The sequence below is a fragment of the Syngnathus typhle genome, linkage group LG7, assembly GCF_033458585.1.
Source record: "Syngnathus typhle isolate RoL2023-S1 ecotype Sweden linkage group LG7, RoL_Styp_1.0, whole genome shotgun sequence".
Lineage (NCBI taxonomy): Eukaryota > Metazoa > Chordata > Actinopteri > Syngnathiformes > Syngnathidae > Syngnathus > Syngnathus typhle.
Genome location: NC_083744.1, coordinates 5101952 through 5127639, shown reverse-complemented (window position 1 = coordinate 5127639; position 25688 = coordinate 5101952). Strand labels below are relative to the sequence as shown.

Genomic DNA, 25688 nt, shown 5'->3' with positions numbered 1-25688 from the left:
CACATCACACAGCATTTTCCAGCCGAGTAGTCAGCTTCTAATTTTCTTAGAGTCTAATGGATATGTTGGAGATTACTTGGGATTTTGCAGTCACACTGTGGACTTAAGTTCTTGATATACGTCTTCATTTCTTTGCTTGTTTTAGTCCAAGTTGTCATTTTCAAATGGAAAGGGCTATAAAGTATTAAAGTTTCCCCATGGCACTTCATTTTTGCTGTTCTGGCTGAGTGGGAGGATAAGATTTCATTAACAACGCTGATGTGTCTTTTTGTGCCAGCAGGTAAACCGACACTGCTCTGCACAAACACTTTGTGAGTAAATAAAAGAATAAACATGTTGTTCCAAGCTGAAAACATTGTCAGTGCATTTGTCCAGGACTTGAGACCCACCTGCCCGGTAAAAGCTGTTATTTTTTTTCTCAAGGAGTAGTTTTGCCATAGAAAACCACTATTTCAACAGGGTATGGAATATGGGAGGGAAAAGTGAAATCTTGGTTTGTAATTGTAGAGGGAGCAGAGAAATAAATCATTTTGCTCCATAAACAGAATCGGAAAAACCTCTTGTGCAGACGCAGTACTTACTAATAAATAGACTAGCTAGAACGTCTCAGGGTAGAACAACGACCTCAGCCAAAACCCGACAACAATCGTTTTAATCGACGCCAATTTGTACACCTCCATGGATGGACACCTCAAATATAATTAAGCTTCAGTGTGGCAGAAGTAATACTAGAGGAATAAACACAACAGATTGAAATTTAAAAGATACAATCCATGATTTATTACAGAAAAGAGTGATATCCAAATCTTCTTATTTTACAATGTTTTTTTTACATTTCAATATTTATATAGATCTTTTTTTTTTTTTACATGTAAACAAGAACCAAGTAAACCATGTTACTAATACACTCAAGTCACCGCTCAACAAAATGTCTGCCCTAATACTTTTGTGTCTGTGCATCCACTTCTCAAATAAATTCCACTCCAAGTTTTAAGAGAGTGCACTGTCAAGCTGTTATTACGAATCATTACAATACTCACATTGTGCTATTGCCAACAGCGGTAGGAGGCATTAGGAAAACTTTTCTTTCAGTGTGGCGACTTCATACTTGTGTTAGGGAGCTCAGCCATGATTGTTTGGGGGGGGGGGGGGACAGAAAACCAATATAAACAATTAATTTAAGATGGTTTCAATTTACCAAACTTATTATTGAACAGATTTAATCATAGTTAGTTTTTTTAAATTTAGAAAATAGCCGCATTGTATAAAATTCACTTCCTCCACGAAATATGTGTCTGGCCCGGACTTTCTAAAATCATCAGTACTGAAATGTGTTTGTGATATGTTTAAGATAGACTTATTGATGTTAGCGCTGCCAAAAGGAGGCACTAAATCATGCAAATTGGACTGTACAAGAATTACAACATGCATAGATTTTCAATCTTCACATAGCAGGGAACCCGAAGTAGCTTTCGAACAATTAGTCACTAGCGGGAAAAACAACAACATATTTTAAATGACATTTTCTGATAGAATACAATGAAAGCAATCTGTTTTTTGTCAATGTTTTTTAGAGGTGATTAAATGTCAGAATGAATATGCATGATTAGGATTACCTCACTAAACCCAAAACACATCATGTAGGTGGATGCATCATTGCATATTCACCATTTGATTGTTTTGTAGAAAATGTGATTGAAAACAATCATCAGCAAGCATTCAGAGGACACCTGAGAAATGCAAACAAGACATTGGTGAGTGAGTACAAATAGCAAAAATAAATTAACAGAAAAATGAACACATAGAATAGCAACATAATTGGATTACTTACAAAAAATAAATCGTAGAATTTTTTCCCCCAACATCAGTGATAAAATATTTTATTTTTATTCTTTGTTTGTTTCGTGTAAATGTGGAAAATTTATAACGCAAACTGAGGTCTTAAAAATATCTCTTTTTTTACCATTTCATTCCACACTTTGAGGTAAAGGTCAAACAAATATACTTGTCTTGTTTCCAATCAAAATGGAAAGTTATTACCCATAACACAAGAAATAATAGTGGGATAGAAAAGGATTTAAAGCAACAATAGTATTGTTGGACTGGCCTGGTGTTTGTTCTTGCATCTGTGATAACATTAAAATCTTTTTTTCCCCTTCCAGATTAAAACAAAAGAGTTAAAAAAAAAAAAAAAAAAGTAAGTATCCGGACGTATTTTGACTGGAAATTTGACAGTATATTTTACGTTGTAATTGAGTGCATGTGGTTTGGCCTCAAAATGTGCCACTCTGATCTTCCAAGTCATGAATGAGCAAAGACAATGCCAGGCGGCTTTCCTTTGAACCGACCAAATTTCAAAACAATTAGCATCACAGCGGAGTCAAAACTGCACTTGGCTGGCATTCTTTACTCGAGAAGAAATGATTTTCTTTTTTTCTTCCTGTGGCAGCGGATCGATGTTCTTTGTGCAGTGAACATCCAAGCCACAGGTATGTCCAAACGATCCAAGTTTCAACCATACTCCAGCCCTTCCAATAACAAATGAAAAACAGGCCATGAGCGTAGAACGAGGGGAAAAGCAGATTTGCGGCTCCTGCGTGCATACGTCGCAGTTACGTTTCAACGGACGTTGTTGTTTCAGAACCGCAGCGGCTACCTAAGTGTGTGACTCTCGTCCAAAACAAAAACCGCTCAGGAGCAGAACGCGTTAAGAGAAGACTTGTTGCACTTGAAAGCGCACGTGCAGCACAAACAGGCACACGTGATGTCGGCGCACAACTGTAGGCACAATCATATCGCTAAAAATTCACATCCTGCGAACTCAAGGCAGTCGAGCTCGGTAGGCAGTAGCACACCAAACAAACAAACCAGGCACCGAGTAGGGATACAACAACAACACTACCATGCACTTTCTAGGCTGCTGTAGACAATTCCCCATGTTGAGTGCTGTTGCTTTTTTTACATCTTGCCACAAAGAGTATTCAGCATGCTTAGAGGGCCGTTTACAGTCGCTTTGCAGGAACCTCGTCCGTCCCGTTTGGAAACGAGCAGGAACTGCAAACGCTCGGCGAAGAAAACGAAAAACATGCAGCGAGTCTAAGCAGACGAGGTGCTAGCTGCCACACGGAAAGAGAAGGGTGCAAGATGGCTGACCAAGTGAACCGCTGCAGCCCTTCTCCTGCATAGTAAACATTACAGTGGTAGTGAGGCCACGAGATGCAGCAGAAGGGAGGGGGAGGGGGCTGCGGGAGATGCTGCCGCAGGAAGCCAGGTGATGGATCGGGAAGGGTGTTGGAACACGAGGGCGGCGCCAACTCGGCAACAGATGGCGAGGGAGGGAGTGTTCACGGTGAAGCAGCTTTAAAGTGGCGGGGGTGTCACATGGGAAGTCTTTGGTGAATCTGCCGAAGGTGAAATAGACGTTGGCTGGACACATGAGAGGGGGTTGAAAAGTTAAGGCCACTCGTGGTGATAACGCAGTCCGTTCTTCTTCCGCTGCTTCTGCAGGTGCTCCAGCTCCGCCTCGTACATCATCTCCTGCATGAGGTACTTTTCTCTGCGCATTCGGTCACAAAGGTCCTTGGGCATGTCCGGAATGAGGTACGCAATGAAGGACTTGATGCCAAACACCAGGTGCTGAGAAAAGCAGTCACTAGTATGAGGAGGGCTTGATTAATAAAGCGAAGAGTAGACGTACCTCGAAGACAATGATGAAGGCCAGTCTGGCAGCCAGGACGTGCCAGAACTGCAGAGTGAACTCGTAGGGCACCTTGCTCCAGGGTGGGGCTCTGTAGTCTCGATACCAACAGTATTCCGGCTCGCTGCTGTTCTTCAGCACACTCATATCAAAAACAGAAAGGCTGCTATTCATGTACCCTCGCAAACACCTGCAGAGGCAAAGGAGATGTTTAGCATACGTGAAGCTAAGACACTGGTGCAATTCACATCCTTCTTACTTGTCGTCATGGCGGTACGCCCTGTCCATGCAGGGGCCATATTTGAAGGCATATACAAATCGAGGGATGTAGTCTGAGGTGATGGCGATGACAAAGGCGTTGGTGATGACAGCGAGCACGCCGATACCTTCAAGGATCCCGTGCCAGATACCTGATCAAATGCCATCAATATTTTACAACAAGGAAACATCAAACATGCGTGACGCTTGATCAACCGGCAGTGTGTACTAACTGTGAATTCATTATTGGTTGGGCACACTTTTAATCGATTATTAGAATTTTATTCTGTCAAATATCGGATTTGGCACCGGCCTAAAAAAAATTATAATGATTTTTATTTACCGTTACAGAGCGTAACTTCCAAAATGCACAAATACTAAGAAGCCACAAATGAGTAAAAAGTCAATGTGATGTTGGCTCTATTTTGATGTTTGTAATATGATGACATGTTCTTATTTACAGTGTTTAAGAGACTTCCAAATGGACCTTGGGTGTGTATACATACATAGATTCCTAAATTGTTTCCACGTCTCTGTCTTCCATTAATATAAATATGCCAGACTGAGCGTGAACAGAGTTAGGAGATTACATTTAAGATGACCCTTTTGGAATTGGCTGCATATTGAGCTATATTTAGAGAATTTTACACAGAAGTATCAGACTCACCGATGTCTGTGGCCCGGGCAGGCATGGGTCTCCTCCACTGGGTGACAAATTTGTAAGCGTCCAGACGGATCTCGATGATGTTGTTGAGCAAAGCCAGGAGCGGAGCCAACGGAAACGCAGCTACGAAGATGGTAGTGAAGCCAAACTGGAGGACTGAGAGGAAATGACAGTTTGCTCAATAATACTTTGACAATTTTTGGACAGGCAGGAAACTAGTCAGATTCAAATTCTTTAAAAAAAAAAAATTCAAGTTAATAGAGCTGGTACATCCTTTTGTCTGCTTCTGTTATGTGTTACTGTCAGGCCCAGAAAGCCTTGTTTGCTGGCCTATAAGAACCACTGACCCACATTTACAATTCCATTTTGTTAAATTTCTCTTGGCTGCACTTTATGCACATGAATGATTCTTCTTTCCCCCAAATTATTATTTTTTTGCACTGCCATGTCAAACTCAAGGCCATCGTCCAATGTAACTTGAATGATATTGGCACAAAGACTGTTTCTTGAAGCATTTCGATTTTAAATTCACCGCAGAGTGCCAGCGAGCCGGCCCACAATAATATCCTCTAATTGGTTGCTCAAAGCAAAACTGTTCCAGCCACGTTTGACTAGCAAAACACGTCTGCAAAGTGACGGGCGGACTGCCGAGCATGACGTATTTGATTCTATAATGGATGATCAATTTTTTGTCAATGCTTAGTAGGTGCCAACTGGGTTGTCTTCCCATCCTATGGAACACAAACACACATTTAGTTTGCTTCTTTCATCAACACAGTTGCAGAATGATTCACCCATTTCTAGGTACTCGTCCACGAGACCGTGTGCGTTCATGGGCTGCAGATTCCAGTCCTTATCCCACTGAGGTAGCTGACTTTTATTCTCCACATTCTGCCCTGCAGCACCACCACCTTTCTTCATCTTCCTACGAGACCACCAGTTCTGCAGCAAACTAAGAAAACCACAGGTGCATACAGTGACTCAACTCGATAACTATTACAATGCAGTCAAAAGTCTCAGCATGTGTTATGGGGCAGGAGGAGAAAAACACAACAGGATGTCAAATTCAATCAAAATAATAAGGAAAAAAAAAATTGCAATGAAATAATACTTACGGATAACCAAGCTCCATGAAGTTATTCCAGATTTGTTTGAAGAACATAATGACGCCCATTTGCAGGCACAGATCAATCAAACAGCCACTCGGGTGACACTGAAAGAAAAAGAAGAATCAGATGACAAGAAATATTATTAGATTACAATTTCATGCCTTGTATTCCAGATCACCACATCATTTTAATTAGGTGCTTATTTAATGGTTGGATGATTTCTTTTAGTCAAAGCAAATGAGAGTCGTTTTAAGGAAAGCTTTAAAAAAAGGAAATTATGGGGGTTTATCACAGCTCAAATAATCACCCACTTGAGATGACATGTCCTTGCACTCACCTCCTCCAGTCGCCACCGATTAAAGAGTTTATTGTATTTTCCAGGCCTGCCGGCAAACCTAAACAAATCGAGACGGGCGGCATTAGTTGAAAAATTCAATGAGAGGAAAACTAATGAACTCTCGAGCGGGAGGGACGGCCACTCAATTAGGTCAAATAAAAACACATGTTTGAAACATTTCTAGACGTTTGTGTGACAACACATAGAGGAAATCCATTTTCCACAGAAATGGAAAATGTTTTTATGAAATGACTAAAATGCCGGTCAGGTTCCTGACCTTTACTGAGCCATTTATAATGAAAAATAAAAAACAAAAAAGTAACAAAAAGAACAAACACTGAAATATTCTTGGCTTAATATAGGCACAAATTTACTTTGGGGTGAAATATGGGCCAGAATAATTGAACGACAAAATTAGGTCTGGATTTTGTTTTTGCAGATTTACTGACAAGGGGTTTGGCAAGTCAACAATTTGGGTGATCCACTGTAAAAACAGCAAATGTGATTCATGGCCTACCTTCCCAAGAAGAATGCAATGTAAAAGGTGGAACTGTTCAAGTTTACGAATTGGAAGAGGAACATCTTGAGAGCAAAACTGTTCTCCCATTCAGATTCTGTCCTTGGATGTTCTGCAGGGGGACATAAAGGCTTGTCAACAATCTGGGTCAAGAGCTAGAATAATGTTAGTGATTGTCTTGTGCTTACCTAAATTTGTCAGCAGATAGGCCACTTTTTCATACACCTGACAAACATTAGCAAGGAAACAATGTGGCAAAGAAGCAAAAAGAAAAATGAGACTTTCTGGCCGCGGGTATGACATTTCCGGGAATGAAGTAAATAAAATAAACGTTTCAAGGAACATTTGCTGGCGTTCGATCTGCAAACACAGCAGATGATGCGTCTGTCTGAACACCCACCACGTTGAGAGACATGATGATCATGAAGTTGATGCAGACGCCAGTGCCAGAGGTGGCAAACTGCCAGTTCTTCTTCACAAAATGCCAGTTGAATGATGCAAACTTCTCCATGGCAATCAGACGGAAAACTACCACGGCAAACACGGCTGTCAGGACCAGCGAAATCTGAGCGGAGGACATTTTAAGAAAATGTTAGTGCGATTCAAATTTGAGATAAAACCATTTATTTTTCAATGCCGATACCGATGATTAAATGTCAAGGAGGCCGATCATCGATATTTCAAGTTGATTTTTATTTGAGCTAAAAAGGAAAATAATAGCTTCAAAGTTGGATGTTGATGATGTAAATAAAATAATAAAATAATAAAATAATAAAATAATAAAATAATAAAATAATAAAATAATAAAATAATAAAATAATAAAATAATACAATAATACAATAATACAATAATACAATAATAAAATAATAAAATAATAAAATAATAAAATAATAAAATAATAAAATAATAAAATAATAAAATAATAAAATAATAAAATAATAAAATAATAAAATAATAAAATAATAAATAGTTTATAAATTAAACAATTATACAATAATAAAATAATAATAATTGTGCCATGAAATTCTGTCCAGCAGGGGGTGTTGTAATGCCACAGCTGGCGCATCAAAACCACTACAGAGGCAGCACACAGAATAACACACTCACGAAAAGCCCCAATGGGAAGATTATTGAGAGATCAAAGGGTTTACCATGAAGAATATTCCGGACACAGATACCATGAGCCGGCTGAGCTTGTCTGAGAGAGGCTGGAAAGGCTCGGGCTTGCCAGATACGGGATTGACCCGCTCCACTCTGGAATATTTGGCTTCAAACTGGGGCCGGAGCTCCTCCTGATGAACGACACCACATTCCATTTATGAACTATTGAACTGCAGATGCTTTTCGCGGAACACGATGGCGGTGTCAGATTTAAACCAGGCACAGCACAACAATGAAGACCAAATCATAAAAGGTTGACCACAAGATGGGAGGGGATCTATACGTACCTCCTCCTCCTCCCAGTCAATGAGATCCCAGTCGTAAGTCAGTTCGGCTCTCCTCCGTTTCCAGAATTCCAAGAAGACAGTGGCTGCGGGGAGCCATCACATTATTGATTAGCTTTGAGGTGTCTATAAGTCTGACTGCTAATTACAGGTGCAATCAAAGAGCACATCCCGAATGCAAAGCAGTCATTACGACACACACGTCTTCAGTCCTCTGATGGTAAAAGAGGTAGCACAAGCGTACTAAACCAGTGATGATAAGATACATAAATATTTTTGTCCCTCTGTCAACGTGACCAGCAGCCTGTACAAACAAATAAGGAGAAAAAAGAAAGCCACTTTTTTAAGAGACACAAAAGTGCACCACATCGGTTCCCCTGGGCAAAACAATGTTTTCCAGACACCGACACACATAAGACCTCAAGTGCACTCAGTGGTGTAGCCCTGCCTAGTTTTGATCCACTCTGCCAAAAGCCCTCATGCTAAATTCTGAGCTACGGACCACAGTCAGCAAGCTGGAACCTCTCTGGGCTTTCCAGCGCTCTGCTGCCTTCATTGAGCCCAAACATAGAACATTATGTGCCAAGTGTTCTCTGCGCGCACAGGTCATTATTTTTCACATTGGCAGAAAGATGGATGAGGGCCAGGAGCTGCAGAACCATTTACAGTCCACAACACAATGAGGCCATAGCTGGCAAAGCTGGAATATCCCATCATCACTTGTGTACTGTGTGCATACAGAACATCATATTTACACAGCGGATTGCAAATATTCAGTGAATGCATGCATGCCAATGTAAAATCGATTAGACCTACCCCAGATAGCCATGAAGATAGCGAAGAAAACGGTGCCACCGTTATCAAACAGATGGGTCACCTTGACACACAACAAAGGTTGCCGTGAAACATGGAAGCTTGTCAAGCAACATTAAGATTTACACTTAGCAGACACAACATTAATCCTACGTCGTTTAATGACATTTCATAGAAGGGTTGCATAAAAATATGGCGTTTACGAGGAAAATAAAGCTCAGTTGTATTATTGACACTGATGAATAAAGTGCTGTAATGGTAGTACAGTTTTCGTTTCTTTGTGAGCAATGTGAATATTTTCAGTGGTGTGAAACCGCATTGCATCATAGTGATTTATTTCTGCCTGTCTCATGTCATAATTAAGACAAATAGGAGGGTCGGTTCTTGTAGCGCATTGCAGTCTCACAATATTAGTGAAAAGTTAATTGACTGTAACACCCCCCCGTCAGCAAGACAATGGTTTGGTTCAAACAGGCTATTGGAAACAGATGAATACTTAGAGCCTTACCCAATGTGGAATCCAGGGTGATTTTTTTTTTTTTAAATGACATCCTTTTCATTTTAACCATTAATAGTAATAATTAGCCTTAGTATAACTGGGACAAGCAGTAAAGAAAAATCGATGGATATTTATCGAATGGGAATATTTTCCCAATTTTATGGCGCCTCTAGAGGTCAAAGAGGTCACATTTGCCATAATACCTACTGGGCAATTGGAAAGTCTTCACATTCTTATATTTCTAGTTTGAATACATTTGTATAAATCTCCCCTAGTGCCACAAAAAGAAGAAAAAAACTTTTAGATTTTGTCTTTATGAGGAGTTGTGTGTAAAATTGTGAGGAAAAAAAATAATGTAACCCCATTCATAACAAGGTCATCATACAAAGTGTGACTACTTTAAAGATTCCCTGCAAAGTGCACCTGATGGCACCAAATGTATTTTTCTGGATGTAATTTTAGAATTGTCACTCAACAAAGCTGTGTGAAGACAAACTAGCAAACCTTTGCATAAACGCAGCTGTCACTCAGCCTCCACGGCTTGCAGGTCTCCTCACACATTGGACACATCGTGATTGTGGTTGCTTCGCAAATTTCTTTGCTGAAGGGACAAGCAGTTCGTTAAGCTTCATGCCCTAATGTATGAACAGTATGCACGCTCTTTGTCGTAACCCCAGGCGATGTCATCTGACCTGACTTGGCTGGAGTCCATGGTGAAGAGTCCGTAGAGGAAGACAAAGACGCCAACCAGAGCAGCGGGGATCAACATGCCGGTGTACCAGCCCAACCACGCAAAATAAAGACCGATTTTCTCTCCGAAGTAGCGTCTGAAAGCGACAGACAAGAGAAAACGGCACGTCATCGAGCATGTTTCAGGGTGTCATGTGAGGAGGATGTGTCGAGCCATATAATAAGAGCTAATCATGATAATTAGCTTCCTGCTACATTGTCTAAAAGCTTGTGCTGTTTTAATTATGTTTTTAAATGGGTACAAGCGACTGACTATTTAAAATCAGTGTACATTAATGTTATTGTGAAATATTTCAGATGCTTTTGAGTTTTGCTCAAAGCCTCCAGTGGCTGTAATCTTGCCGGGCTTTTCTTCATTGTGACAACGAGGCACTCTAATGGAGCCACCTTAATGCAAAGATCCAATCCACATGTTGGCTGGCAGGTTATTTTTTTTTTCCCTTGCTCTTTCTGACAAATGTTTAAATGTATTGGTTCGGATAGAAAATAGATACAGTAGTCTTGTTTTATTGAGTAGATTTTTGAAATTTGTAAAATAAATACTGTTTCAGTCAACAACAAAAAATATATTGATTTTAATTATCGTTATTGATTTGCTCTCAAAAACCATTCACTTGTTCTGCCTTTTTAAAGTTATCAAATCTGGTTCCTACCAAGAGATACTGTTCTGTTTTTAGCACTTGTTTCCATTTTAAACCAAGTCATGAAGCCCTTTGTGGAGGAGGCAGGTTAAAAAGAAATCACTCTTGTTTGATGTGCGTGATCCAAATAGAAAGAATGTAGGTCTCGTTCTCATCCGCAATAAGTTGACTGAGGCACTTTGAAAACCTGCAGTGTCTGATAAATGAACACATTCACGCGACACGAGGCAGCGTGCACAGGAAAACTAGGTTACTCTTCATGTCTCACTCCTTCAATGTATTTAAAGCCAAGTTGTGGCTTCTAATTAGCGAGGGAAACTTCAACCAGTGGCAGAGCACCTGATGAGGTCCAGAGGTTGGTATTTGTACCAGATCCCCCAACGAGCCCAGCGCTCATAAAGAAGGTGCCTGTGGTTCTGGGCACCATGTGTCTTGATGGGATGTCGGCTTTTGTAACCACCCTGAGGAGAATGCAGAACCCATAATGAGTTTGTAAACACCTGTCAGCAAAAATTCTTATCTTCTCACCTCGTGTGGAGGGAAGGCAGCCTCGTACGTGTTGTTGCCCAATAATCGGTTGATACCTGCCGATTACAGTTTCAATCAATTCCACAATTGAGCATCTGCAGAGTACTTTAACAAACCTACTTATCAGCAATTTATCAGGAAGTCTTAAATAGGTTTTATTTGAACCTGTGTCGTCGTTTATGCACGTTGTAAAATCCAGGAAGGAATACGACCTTTCGGGATACTGTACTGTGTGAATCACATTTATGCAATGAATGCTGACACCCGCCTCAATGGAAAGCAAGCAAAGGGGTTGAATGTCTCATTGGAGAGTGGTTCGACTTTATTTAAAAATTCATGTGGCTTCCATAGAAGCTCTTCATAGCACAGCTGCCTGTCACGTAAGAAAGGCATTAGCGTCAACGCAGGAGCTTGTCACGTAATGTAAGAATGTTTGAGATTTTCAAAAAGACATATGGGCCCACATTATTGATCAGCATTATTAATTAAATACCTAAAGGCAGAATGTCATAGGCATGAGTGCACATCGAATTAAGTGCTGAGTGACCCTGAAAAACTGCCAGAAGGCGCTTGATGCTGATTGGTCTGTATCGGACTCGTAAAAGTGACGATGCTTTCATTTATAGCAGCGGACATCAGCATGCGGTTAGGAGTGAACAGTCAATTTTGTTTTGAATGGTGTTTTAAATAATGCTGTGCCAAAAATTACAATCCCAATTCACCAGGGTGCAACACGATCAAGGTTTCATTAAGTGTTAATGGCACTTAGTAAGTTGCCTTGTGGATTCAAAGACAAGCAGAATGAAAATACAAAGCCATAAAATCAAGTACATGAGGTCTTTTATCCATTTATAACTTTATGCTGATTATTAGGCTGTCGGCATCATACCTATTTTTAACTTTCCATCCTCATACTTAGTGCGCTGCAGGACATGGTGGACGATTCTGCTTCTGGTCGAGTTGGAAAAGAAGCTCTCTCTGTTGTTGATAGTGAAGCTGGGTGGGAATGAATTTCGCAAACCATTAGCGACATTGATCATTTTTAGGTTTTATATGTTGTCGAGTGATGATGTCTTACTGATGCATGCGTGCTCGACTGAAGGGGGCAGTGTAGCAGTCGGTCTCCTCCAGGTCAGGCAGTGCTTCCTTGTCCAGCTTCATGGGATTTCTGGGAAGCCAGCTCTTGATCTGCCGACATCTCAGATGAAAGCGGCTGCACAGATGGAGCACAGCAGGAGGGGATTAACCATACAGATTAGTAACATGAAGATTGTCTACGTTGACATTATCAACTGGATCATTAACTTTTACTCCGGCACCGACAAGCCCGAACATCTCAATCCACTCTACAGATACACTGCAAATAATTGTATTAGAAAAGGGAAAAGAATTAGAGAAATGTGGAATATTTTACTTGATTTAACCAAAATATCTGCCAGTGGAGCAAGAAAATGTGAGACAAAATTGATGATAGCCTCAAAAACGCTGATAGAACGACAGTATTTCTCCTTTTAAACTAAACACACTAAAAATTAATAAACAGTTTTTATACTTCATGAAGCCAAGTGTATATAAACAACATCAATTACACATTTTGTATCGAACCAAACCGCATAACTTGTCGTACAGAATTCCGCTAGCCTAATGCTAACACACAATCCTAAACATCCTGGACAGGCTATTTAAACTAGCATCATTGTCACACTACTTACGCATCTTAAAACAACTCATTTACAAACACAAATGTCAACATACAAACATTCTCAGCTGCATATATTCTTTATCATCTGCAAAAAACAACCGCATCTTCCGTGTTCCATCAGTATGTGTAGTAGGTCTGTGAGTATTATATTGCCCCTGATGGTCAAAACTGTCTTAGCAGGCAAAATGTATAACCTTGAGAAGACAATTTGCAAACAATATTTAATAGAGCCATTTGTTTTCATGATGCTGCGTATCAATACATAACCCCTTGCCACTATGAAATCCATCCCTCCATAACTCAAATTGATTTAATTTGAGGCCCAGACTCATATTGCAATCTTGAGAGCTTCCTCGCATTCAACTTGAGGCACTGTAAAATGACTTAACGATGCTGCCACCCCAGTATTGATTAAACACATATAAATGGGGACTTTGTGAACACAGAGTTTATGTTCGCTGTGAAGAAAGCAGGTACTCGGGTACAAGTATTGGTATGGATGCGGCAAGCTGCCACCTCCTGTATATGGTCCATTTGTTCAGCCTGTGAGTTGTGACAGACCATTGGTAAACACTCAGAGCATATTTATGTCTGAGTTTTCAGTTTCGTACAACCGAGCCAAAGCTAATGGTCATCATTTCATCAAAAGTCATACACAAGGGAGGCTATTTGGGAAATTGTACTAAAAGTTAAATACAAATCAAGCAATATGGGACGGCCACACTATATATGTCTAACACAAAATGTTTGCAATTGTTCAAGTTATGTAGAATTTTTTTATATTGGAATATTTTGCCGGACGAAACAAAACAAAGGCGCTTTGTTGGTGTTTGTTGATTCGTCACCGCAATGCTTCTGTCTGCTTGCAGAGATAAGACGCAGAAATTTGGAGTCCTGCGCGGAGCTTGGACATCACTTGAACATCACTTCAAAGCGTGACTGCATCCTTCTAAAAATAGTATGCAAATAAGCCCATGCCACTCGTTGGTGTTTGACTGAAAGATTATAGATAGTTTCATGGAAAAATCCTCATTATTGTGGGTGAGTGGCAGAAATATTGTTCTGTGAAAAGGGCCCTTGACATGTTCATTCTTACAGTGTCTGACGTGGTGAGGCAGCTCATTGTTGAGACAAAATAAGGAACAGCAACAATGCATTTGACTCCGGATTCTCAAATTCATTTCCGATGGCTTACTTTTCAACCCTTTGTATTTTTTATGTTATTATTACAATGCAGATAAGAAAACACAATTTGGGGTCTCCTCAACTCCTGCCTATATATTTTTTGAAATGACTATTTAAGCATCCAACTTACCTGCCCAACGTTTTGCTTTTCCAGTCTGTAAAGTGGGATTTTTTCCTTCCGCAGGGAAAGAGAGACACATTAAAGAAGCTTCCAGCCACTGAAAGAAAATATGCGGTGCAATTAAATCCCTTGTTGTGTTACCTGAAAGGCATCCGGATGTTCATCTGCTCTGCATATTTGCAAAGTGTGTCCCAGGGAGTGTGGACTTTGACGAACATGATGTCATTGTTCGTCAAGGAAGGCTTTGCGAATCATAGAAAATACAAAAATGTTGCATTTATTTTGAAAAAGATTTGTAGTAAACATCCATTCATCTGTCCATCCAGCCATCCACAGCATATATGTATGCAGAGGTATTGAATGTGTTAGAAAAATGAAAAAATAAAAAAGATGGTGATAAATATGGGTTAATACAACATTGCAAGAATTGAATGGCACTTTTGCCTATTTTTATCTTTGATAAGAGTTTTCACCTCCTTTTCCAGCATTAGGCCCTGAGCACGTAAATTCTTCTCAAAGGTGCATCTCTTCTCTACTAGCGGACTGGACTTTCTATAAACCAGGATGTAGTCAATGCGCTTTTTCCCATCCCGGAAGAAGAGTCCAGATGCATCTGATGGATTCCTGCTCTGCAGCGCCAATAAAAGCCAAGACAGTAAACCTGAGCTCCAAATGTGTAACATCTTTAACATGATTACCTTGACGGAATCTGTGCGGGCCTCCAGCTTAGCTCGTGTGCTGGCTTTTCGGGGCAAAAGTGACCCGTCTGTTCTGGTTTCACATGGAGGAGTTGCTTCCGACTCCTCCGTGTAGTCATCCTTACCATCCTCTGCTGGACACACACACGCACAAAGTGGAAAAATTGTACATGAAAAAATGTCGTTAGTTTTTATTTCATTTGTCTTGTTTTTGAAATACGGTTAGTTTTAATTACTTTTTAGGGCGGGTTTGTGACACAACAGCGTTTGGAAATGTTAGGCAATACTAACTCAATTAATGTACAATACAAAAATAGCAGATTTTGCAGTGGAAAGGCCGGGAACATTTTTTGAGGAGAGTGAATGTGCAGACACATGAAAAGATTGTCCAATGCGCAATGCAGATATTTTATGTTAATGGATCTTGCGCGCAACAGCATGTATCTTCTTCTGTATATAATGTGTGTGTGTGTGTGTGTGTGTGTGTATAATATATATATATATATGTACGTATATACTTTTTTTCTAACTATTACAACACTGTACGCAGTACACCGAGAAGAATGAAAGACTCTTTCAGCATGAAACATTTCCATACAGAAATGCAGTGTAATTGGAGCACAATTATGACACACTAGTTCATCCGTCTGAAACGGCATATGACGTACATTGGACGGCATATGACGTCTTTTCCTTTTTCCCCCCTCATGTCCTCTGCAGTTCTGCCAATTGCATAGTGTGCATAAGACAAGTACAAGAAGAATGATGGCACCGCAAGCAGATAATTTTTAATTATGTTTGTCATAAACCTGTTACAAATGAGTAGCAGTTAATTGCGGGTAGAAGAAGTCAACAATTGTAAAATTGCATTTCATAGATGCTTCTAACAAGGGCCCATTTTCAAGGTTAAAGTGTTTGGATACCAATAAGACCATCAGTAGGAGGAGAACGTGGCTAGAAAAAAATGTGAGCGGAACGTGATTAGCGACCATTATCATAGATGATGGAAATTCTGCTCAATAGTTTGCAATATAATCTTGTTCTAATGTGGTAAACATATCTTTTGGTGCGAATATGACAACGCCTAAGGCAAGTATGAACACATGCACACACTGATGATGTAACGGCAGTCTGTGATGATACTGACCTGTCTGCGGCGGCAGGAGACTGCAGGAGGTGCTAATGCTCTGACTCAGAACCTCCGCTTGAGCTTTGGGCTCCGGGCTCAGAGGTACAGACAGGAAGTGGTTGAGGTTGATGGGATGGGTTTGACTCTGGGCCAGGCAGGGCAAACTGCGGCGGGACGGCTTTAGACTTTTCTCCTTCAGGATCTCGCTGATGCTGGTGTGCATACCTGGAGAAGCAGAATTTTACTGGGGAAATACGTTTTGAGAGTGCTCCACAATTTCATCGTGGATTACGTTAAAGAGCGCTCATCCATCTCAATGAACAAATGTGGAATATAAATCTTGGCTAAATCAAAAATATCCATGCCCAAGCTCCCGCGCAAAGACTTAACAGGCCCATTCGTAGCTTGACGACTCTTAAGTGCTCTTACACTAAATTGCTTTGGATCAAAACTGACATCATCTGATTTTTTGCCTTTTGTAAGAAAATTCATACCACCTGACTTACTACATTTCTTCCTATGAAAATAATAACGTCGGCTATAGTTTTAGCTTGAAATGGTGTTTAACGGCCCGACTCGGTGGCGTAAATTAGGCATGGATAATACTCGGACAAGTCTGACAGGACACTTGAAATGCTTTTCAATGTAAATCATGCGAGTAGAGCGACGACAACCCAAGTGGTAAACATGAACACGAATTATGACTTTCTGACTGTTAACAAGCACTGAAAAGCACCGACATATGGGGTTGCGTTACATTACACATAAACTGCATGTTTAATGGCCAATGCGGCTGACAAGTCTGATGCTTGAAAAGACATAATCGGCAAATACAAAAACAGCCACAGCCCAGAAAAGGAAACCGATTGCGTGCAACTTTTTTCTTGCGTTCTCAGAAAATAACACCAGTATGTTATTGCTGAAATAAATGAATAATGCAGGAGGGCAGTTGCTGTGAAGGCGTGCATTCTGCTTGGGCTAATTCAACATTGTTTGAATCCCCGTCGGGGTCTATGCTCCAAAAGAACAATTTGCAAAGTGGAGAAATTCTCATTGCAGCTTTTGCAGAAGGTGTGAAAGCTGTGAATAACTATTTAGCACTATTCTTTGGCTTTTTTTTTCTCATTAGCTTCACGGGTGAGCTGACTCTATGTTCGTGGATGGAAAATTGAATTTTCTTTTGTTAACCCTATGTGGCGTAACTGCAAAGAGGCGAGTTAGGCCGCAGTATGGCGGATCTGACAGATGAAGGTCTGCGCCGCTGTAGCGGTGATCAACACTAATTGCGGCAAATCAGACCAACTACTCCCATTTAAATGTGATTGATGTAATGAAAAATAATAATAATTAGGTAGATTATTGCACTGCTGTGGATTATTGCATTGCATAAAAATATAAAAACAAGCAGATGTCAAGAAGGGAGAACTTCCACCATAAAATGGAATTAAAAGAAGGGAGGGTGGGGGATAGACAGATATGCTCCATCTATTTATGAGCTACTGTAATAATGATGATGATGATGTTGATTCCCTCCTTCATGGAGGTGCATTGAAAGTATCAGCGTCACCACTTCTCTGCTATCAGCGGAGATTGTTTTCAAGGTCAAAGTGACTACCAATGGTGTGATATGACAAAATTGTTGGATGAGACTGAAGGGCAGCGATGAATAGCAATAATGTGCAAAGGCTAATCATCATAATGGAGGTCCAGCAATGGAAGCCGCTCACTGTCACCAAAACATTAACATGAGGGCAGCCGACATATAAATTCAGGAGACTGAGCTCTCGCTTCATAATGGGGACACGATGTTCTTCCACCTCCAGAGAGGAGTTTTTTCCGTGACCTTGCACGGCTGCATCGATACATCCCCGGGGGTGTTGCCGCAGCTACAAGCTGCATAGTAACTCATTCCCCTGAAACGGATCTCAGTGGGATTCCCCAGCGCTGTTACATGACAAAGGGTGTGAGCACAAGGACCCGGGAGCCCACTGATTATACTGATTATTTTTTCTGCAGCGCACAGAAATGGAATGAGGAAAACTGGGAGCTTACAATAAGCGTACAAAAAGAGAGAGAAACTTCATCAATCTTCAACATCCATCATTTCATTCATGATGGATATTAAAATGTTCACCACTAGTCCAAAAAAGCTGTCTCAAATTCAACGAGTAGTAATTTGGAAATTCAGAATCTAGTGGATTGCAGCATTGTGGGATGGGAAGTAGACTTTTACCAGCCAATCCGCACTGTGTGCCTCATTTATATTCCATAAACCCGACTTGGAGATCATATTGAACAGTAACACTCAACACAAATAATATGAAAGATTAAAACCAAAGACCAGATTTTGAACGCTCTCTGCAATGGTGTGAATAAATGTTACTGCTTGAGGAAAGTTGGCATCTTACTAACACAGTTCACCTCCAAATGCTTTAATCAGCTCTCTTGCAATATATGAAAAATAACAGCTGAGCTTTGAGTTGTTAAGCTCTCATTCGATAAGGAGTCATATTGTGCCAATTATATCAGCAATTATTATACATGCTGGTGAGAAAGTAACAGATGCAGCATTAGCTTGCATTCTTGCCACCTGGTGTCTCTGAATAGAAGACAAGAAGATCCATCTTGTAACAAAAGTGTCTCAGTATCGGCATGAATAATACAAGCGTGCATGTTCGACTTATTTCATTTGCATGCAACTCCCACACAATAAACACATGCATATTCCCCAAAGGCTCAAGGTGACGGAATATTCCACAAGGCTCTCTATGTCTGAGATGACACAACAGTGCTGAGACCACTTAATGGCCCCGCAGAGGCGAGGCTCAGTGATCCCGAAAGGATCTTCAAAGTCTAAAATAGGCCCTACAAATTGGGCAGGTTTGTTGTTGTGTGAAATTGACTCCAAGGAAATTTTAGAACTTGTGGAAATAACAAAGACACTATCAGATTGTAAGGTTATAAAAATGTACACACACACACATTTCGAGGTACAGCACGATACACTTAGTGTGTTGAGTGAGATGACTGAATAAAAAAATAAAAAAGGTTTATAATACAATCCAGTGCTTAATCTTATTGTGGGCTGGCTAAATTAATCCTGTGTGTGCTTTCACTGTATGTATGTGTTTGCTGATTTCAATACTCGGAGAACGAGCTGAAAAAACAAGAATACTAAAAGGAAATAAAAACAAAGCGATTAGGGGGGAGTGAGTTAATGTATCAATGTTTACAATCAACATGTGGCAACACAACATAATGTGCTGCCATTACAATAAATAACTAAACCACACTCATCCGAGGGGAGCTGGACGAAGGTCGTGATCCGGGATTTGGATCTTCTCTGTGCAGCCTGCGCATGGCGGTCTTGTGATGTGAGATTAAAAGGATTTTTTTTTTTTTTAGGCATGAGGCATGACAATGTATAGCATTGTGAATATGCTTGGCTTGTTTTTGTGCAGAAGCATTCAAACAAACTGTGTGTCTTTTATGCGTCATCATTTCTGCCATCAAAAAAAAAAAAAAAAAGGATGATGCCTATTTGAGTCATTTCTCTTTTTGATAGTCAAATTTCAATCATTCGGAATGCAAACTGAAGCACAAGAATGTTTCGAACATTAAATAAAGCTACAAAGATGTCTGAATCTCCGAGTCTTATCCGTCTAGCATTCCCATTCGAAGCGTAATTACTAATTAATTATTCATCTGCATTGGGCTCAAAGCACTTTTCGTGTCTCGGCTTTCCACTAAGTTTGCATCGTATAACATTAGATGGGCAATTCTGCCTGACCTGAGTGCATTTTAGATTACCCCAAAGGATCCTTTTTCATGCCTGTTGTTTAGTAGAATCAAACAAAAAGCTACCAGTCTGGAATCATTCAGACTCAGATTGGCGGGCTGCATGAAAGGTCAAAGAGGGATGTTGGCACCAAAACTCGAAAGAAGTGAGACCAAGGACATTAGATTTGGAGACAAGATGGCACCATCATCAAGATTTGTACAATTGGAACTCTTGCTCTTGGCTTCTTCAATAGTGGATATAAAAAGCCTACACACCCTTGTTCAAATGTCTTTTTTGTGGTATTAAAAACAAAACAAAAAAACAATGAGAGTATCAGTGACATTTTTATTAAAATTTCAAAATTAGAAACCGGGGTGTGTAGACTTTTTATATGAACTGTATGCAGTGCATCTATGCAGAAAATACCCAAAAAACAGCAAGGTTTTGTAAAACAATACTAAAAGTTGGAACCAGAACACTAAAGCTGCTGCTGGACTCCTACTAAAACACAAGCTGAAATATCCCAAGGCGAGCTACCAACCAAGGTGATTACCATCTTATTGCTATCATAAATACATCAAACGCGAATAAACATGGTCCCAGCTGTAAACAGCAGGCAATAAAAGACACACAGAGATACACACAGAGAAGGGGATCCAAAGCAACTGCAGCGGCGTATTTGGATTTGCGTATGTGGCCAACGGGGCAATAATTGTTTTCAAAGCAATGAGACCAAGCGTTGTTTCATCATGCTTGCCTGTTTCATATCAAACGAACATCGATCAATAGAATCGGTACCTAAGTCCAGAATAGTTTTGAATATTCAGCTTCATTTTGCAGACCATGTCGAGAGGGGCACCGACAGCTAATTTGCAATACACATCCATAATTGATGAAGCAATTAACATTTCAGATGATTTTTAAAATGCACCCCTGGTCTGTATTATGTTCCAAATCAACTTTCAGGGAGATTTTTAAAATGGCAAGAAGATAGCATGTCCTGATCCAAACTGCCCTCAAAGTTTTTTGTCTCCAAAATGACAGCACGGATACAATCAAACGCGGAGACGAAAGGGCTCGCAAGTTGCTTAAACACCGGACCAAACTGTAACAACGATGGTGACCTTACTCAAAGGTGAAGCCACAAAAGAAATAGTCAAGAGCTTCCCCGGAGAACAAAGACAATTTGCTCAGGTCCCTGATGGCAGCTGTCGTCTGCTGTCCACGTGCAGGGTGACCTCAGAGCAGCTGTCATTTTGAGCTCCTGTTAGACAATCCTGGCACAACCTCTGGATTGCATCATTTGTGCTGATTAAACATCCTCCTTATTTTTAGCATCATCACTTTGCACCCAGGGCTGATTGTGTTTTTAATGACATCATTTGGCTTGTGAGAGCATTTGTGAGTCGCGCCTATTTAAAGCTGCAGCGTTAGAACTGATCATTTGTTCACACGCTAAAAAAAAAAAAAAAAAGCTTATTGTTGAGTCACTACTTGTACAGAAATGAACACGCATGAGCGTGATGTACTGTACGACAGTAGAATCGGAATCTGTCCTCAAAGCGACGTTTACATCGCTACAAAAGCATCTGCTGCTTGTGTAACAGCACAGGTGGCCCTTCCACACTGTGTAAAGTTAAAAAGACACACACACACACACACAATCTACACACACAGGACCTACTGAAACTATAATCTGAACTCACAAAAATAGCATTCTGGCTTTGACACTAAATATCCTTGAATTCAGAATCATAAAATGGCTTGCCAAGCAAATGGTTGAAAAATAAACAAAGCGCCAATAAAGAATAATTAGTGGTCCGGATATTTAGTCGAACCTCGCAGGTGTTGTGTAGGTTTTGTTGCTGGCCACAGAGCAGCACATCGCTTGTGATAACCAGCTATGCTGACGATGATACTAAATGTGAGTTTATGATTCATCCGCCAAACGGTTGAAATCCACTCAAATATAGCAGACGGCTGTGCGTCATGCTTGTGATCAAAATTCAGATATGATTGCAGTAGGAAGGTCATCACTTCAGGATATTCGTTTCACCTCGTGAAAAATTAACACTCACTGGATGCTTTTCCACCCTTGGATAGCTTCAGATTTTAATGACCGAGTAACGATAGGGATCTAATCGAAGGCATCTCTACGAAATAATTTCCATCTAGAAGCCTTTTAATGCCCCCCTGTGTGATGCTGTTTATGCCGTTATGCAAGAACGGTTTGCCATCTGATGGCTACTTAGATGTCAGCTAAAATTATTTTGTCATCGATTTTAATCGGGCACTTAGCACTCACTCAGCTATTGAGTGGGATTTGAAAGTTCAAGTCAGCTTTCCAGATCCTCTGCTGCCTTTCAAATTTGACACAGAAATATTCAAATATGCAAGTCAGACCTCCTGCATGATGACAATTAGAAACATCACATACTTTTTCATCAACCAAGGAGTTTTTTTGGGAAACTTATATGGTTTCCATTTGGCTGCATGACTTTTAACAGCCTGCTGTAAAATCCTTTTAAATGTCAAAACCAGTCAGTTGGTGACCAGAAGACTGCAGTTGCTTTTTATATGGCCAAAAGCAAAAAAAACGAGTGACCTTTAAGCACGTTATGCCTTGAGGTGCACCAGTTCAAAATGTTGGATGTCCTTTCACTCCTAACAAAGCACTAGGATCTCCAACTGAGACATTTATAGGTAACTAGTCTAAATTCCAAAACTGAGCTCTCTTATGAGCTCACGATGTGATAGTTGGAACAAATTGGTTGCTTAAGAGACTTTAAAAATAATCTCATATTCAAAATAACAAGCAAAATTAACTTTGAGTCCCTGGAAGAAAGGTTTGCTTATAGAACAATTTATACAGCATCTCATAGTAAAATAATTTGACGAGCATTGGATAGAACACAATAACTTAAGTTATTAGAAAAAAATGATAATAATTTGTGCCTAGTATATGTAATTCCCAGCGGTGACCTCAGGATTATGCTGCACAGTGGGTATTTGTTTGCACTGATTGAATTGTGCATAAAGGTCACGCGTTTTCTGATTAGAGCATGCAAAATGTTCTCAATAGCTTGTCCTGCAGGATCTTATACATCATGCAATAATATACTATAAATAAAACTAGTGCGGTTGAGAAAGGATCTTCATAAGAGACTGCAAGACTTTTTTAGGCTACAAGTTGATGTTCATTAAAAAAAAAAAAAGTACTGAACACAAGAAGAAAAGTATAGAAAAGCTCAGACATCCAGCAGCAAAGGACACGCATTGGCTGCACTTGCAACCCACCTTTCTGCTGCTTGAAGGACTGGATGGAGCCTGAGTGGTGCACCATTGCGGCGATCTGGTCTTTTCCCACCTAACGAAATTCCTTAAGACGAACTGCAAACTGGCCGCGTGCGTGTCAAACTACGTTGGGGTTGTGTAGGTGTCCTCACGGGTTCCATCCTGCCTGGAGAGCTCCATGCTCGGACGATCCGCAAAGCGCAACAACACCTGTCTAAGCTCCGCATGCGCCCCCCCGCCCCTGCCCCTCCCTCCTCCGCTACTCGTGGCGAACCATCGAGGGCTGTTGTCATGGTGACGTGCAGGGAGGGAGGGAGGGGGGGGGGGGCGGATAAAGTAAAGGGTTCAGCCGTTCAGGGATTGATTGACACGTCTCCCCCTCCGCTCCTCGATTAACAAACTCCAAATAAGATGCACGAAAGTCACACGAATGACAGTTCTCTAATAAAGCGAGAAATTAAGGATATTGATCCGTGTATTGACCGATCGTCGACTTTTAGTCACACTGACCCCCAACATGCAAAGGCTAATGAATCAATAGTGCAGGCAAGGTAAAACAACACGGAGCCCCAATTGATTAAAAACCAACAGACTGTGAATAGTTTTCCAGACTGATCCAACATGGACACGCCATTAGGTACACCTGCAGATTGTAATGAAATCCTAAATAGCAAAAACTGTCTTTGAACCAAGGTGGGCACAGCATAAGCAGAATTTAAAGGCGTTAATTAAGCAATTTTGGGGGTGAAATTGGCCAATTACTCCATTTTTATAATCAAATTGGTTAGTTTATTGTAAATATTTTTTTTCAAAATCACATTTTTTACGAATATTACAAAATATTTTTTATCTTGATTATATACTGTAATTGGTTATTGTATTTATAAAATATTATGAATCTTTTCCCATTGGTTATTTTGAGTATTTTTAAACAAATTATCACTTGTGTCATTCCCAAGATATTTTACTTTTAATTGCAGGACGTATTTTAGGAATGGACAAACAATGAGTACTGGGCCGATATGAGCCATATTTTAAGGTATCGGTACTTGTGGAGGCTACCTATACTAGCCAAGAAGAAAAAAAAAATTTGATATTGAGTATGCCCTCTTCAGCAATCATCAATTGTGTCAGAAAGCTTCACTTTTTTTTTTCCACATGTAGCTAAACAAGAGGGTCAAAATATTAGAAACACCTCTCAGTAAAATGTAATCATATTCCCCTATTTTGATGCAGTCCTTATATTTACTCTCATCGAAATATGCAACTATTGAAGTGGCCGACATGTACAACAGAGTAACACGCAACGGCTGCACCACAGGTCAGATTGTTGACTGGCCAGCAGTAACAAAGTCGTTACAAATAGACGCCACATGATTTCAGGTCATTCTGGCCTGCACAAATCTGCTCTGGCATCGCAAACCGTAGGCAAAAAGTGCAACAATCAATAGACACACTGCTGCAGGGCAGTCCTTCTTGGAGGCTAATTGTTATCCATTAGTCAGGAAGACTATTACTTCCGTTGTGCAGTACAGCTGCTAACTGGATATTAAAGCCGATGGTTCAATTTTGCCTTATTTCTCCAAAGGGAAGACAGAAGACACAAGAGTGCATTTTATTTCTGGGCTAAGCAATGCGCCTCAGTATGCAGAACATTACAATTTTGATTTACTTTCACACCCAAGTGTACATCACAGAAATTCTATCCTCGTTTTTTTTTTTAATGTTTCTCCGAGGTGGCAAGTGAATTTTCAGCTTCCAAGGTCAAACGGTCTTATGTCAAAGTCAAGCACAAAGAGCTGCAGTCAGGACCTGAAACCTGGCGACATCTAGTCTAAAATAATATGAACGTGTACATTTTGGAGGAGAGGCAGACAGGTGCCATATAAATGCAAATACCATCTGCTGTCCTCCTCCCCCACTGGTAAGATGTAGGGAAGGCGATTTGTGGAGGGGCGGATGGTGAACATTGCAACGGCAGGCCATTTAAAACTCAGAGCTACCATCATTCCTCTTGTTGGGCCGCTTAATAAATAATCAAGCAGCTCTTATCGGGTTAGCACCATTTAAAAATTTCATTTCTTCCTTCCCCTGCTTGTTGAGATGTAGGTCAGATAGCATTGCAGGGGGAGCAGACTTCAATAAGAGTAAACACTGCTACCATGCGGTTGATCTGGTAACTGCAATCTTCATATTCAGGGTTCGAAAAGGTCCTCACTCCCCTGTTCGAATGTCGTTTTGTGAGTGGAACAAAAAACTAAATTATGAAATGAGAGCTATAATTGATCTTCTAATCATCTTCTAATTTGTCATTATTTTGTTGTTTTGTTTTGTGATTATTTTCTCATTTTTGTTGATTGGGCAAACTTACCTGAGGTCTGCTCGCTTTGGGTGGTGTCTCCAGAGTGGGTGTGGGCAGCCGAGGAGCTCCAGGAGGCTGACTGGCTGAGGCCAGCAGAGGAGCGGCATGCCCAGTTGTCCAGCAGGGGTACCCACATGCAAGTGTCCTGATGACATGA

General features: G+C 40.5%; 1 protein-coding gene across 1 annotated transcript; it reads right to left on the bottom strand.

The window, feature by feature from the left end:
- Positions 1 to 750: 750 nt before the first annotated feature.
- On the bottom strand, positions 751 to 25688 carry ano3 (anoctamin 3). The gene is made up of 25 exons (XM_061282872.1): positions 25541 to 25688; positions 16113 to 16319; positions 14966 to 15099; positions 14741 to 14896; positions 14409 to 14509; positions 14277 to 14321; positions 12338 to 12472; positions 12149 to 12255; positions 11260 to 11315; positions 11071 to 11192; positions 10033 to 10167; positions 9845 to 9941; positions 8845 to 8905; positions 8032 to 8114; positions 7735 to 7875; positions 6983 to 7147; positions 6771 to 6807; positions 6583 to 6694; positions 6066 to 6123; positions 5735 to 5832; positions 5414 to 5571; positions 4623 to 4775; positions 3957 to 4107; positions 3698 to 3887; positions 751 to 3636 (listed from the first exon to the last, which is right to left on the bottom strand). The coding sequence occupies exons 1-25, from the start codon at positions 25665 to 25667 to the stop codon at positions 3454 to 3456; spliced, it is 3012 nt and encodes a 1003-aa protein (XP_061138856.1). The 5' UTR covers positions 25668 to 25688; the 3' UTR covers positions 751 to 3453.

Excerpts from the sequence above, each read along its gene's own strand:
- ano3 (XM_061282872.1), bottom strand. The coding sequence starts at position 25,667 with ATGTGGGTACCCCTGCTGGACAACTGGGCATGCCGCTCCTCTGCTGGC. Across the intron at positions 14,897-14,965 it reads CCCGCACAGATTCCGTCAAG|AGCAGGAATCCATCAGATGC; the intron begins GTAATCATGTTA and ends TTGGCGCTGCAG. Across the intron at positions 9,942-10,032 it reads ATGGACTCCAGCCAAGTCAG|CAAAGAAATTTGCGAAGCAA; the intron begins GTCAGATGACAT and ends TTGTCCCTTCAG.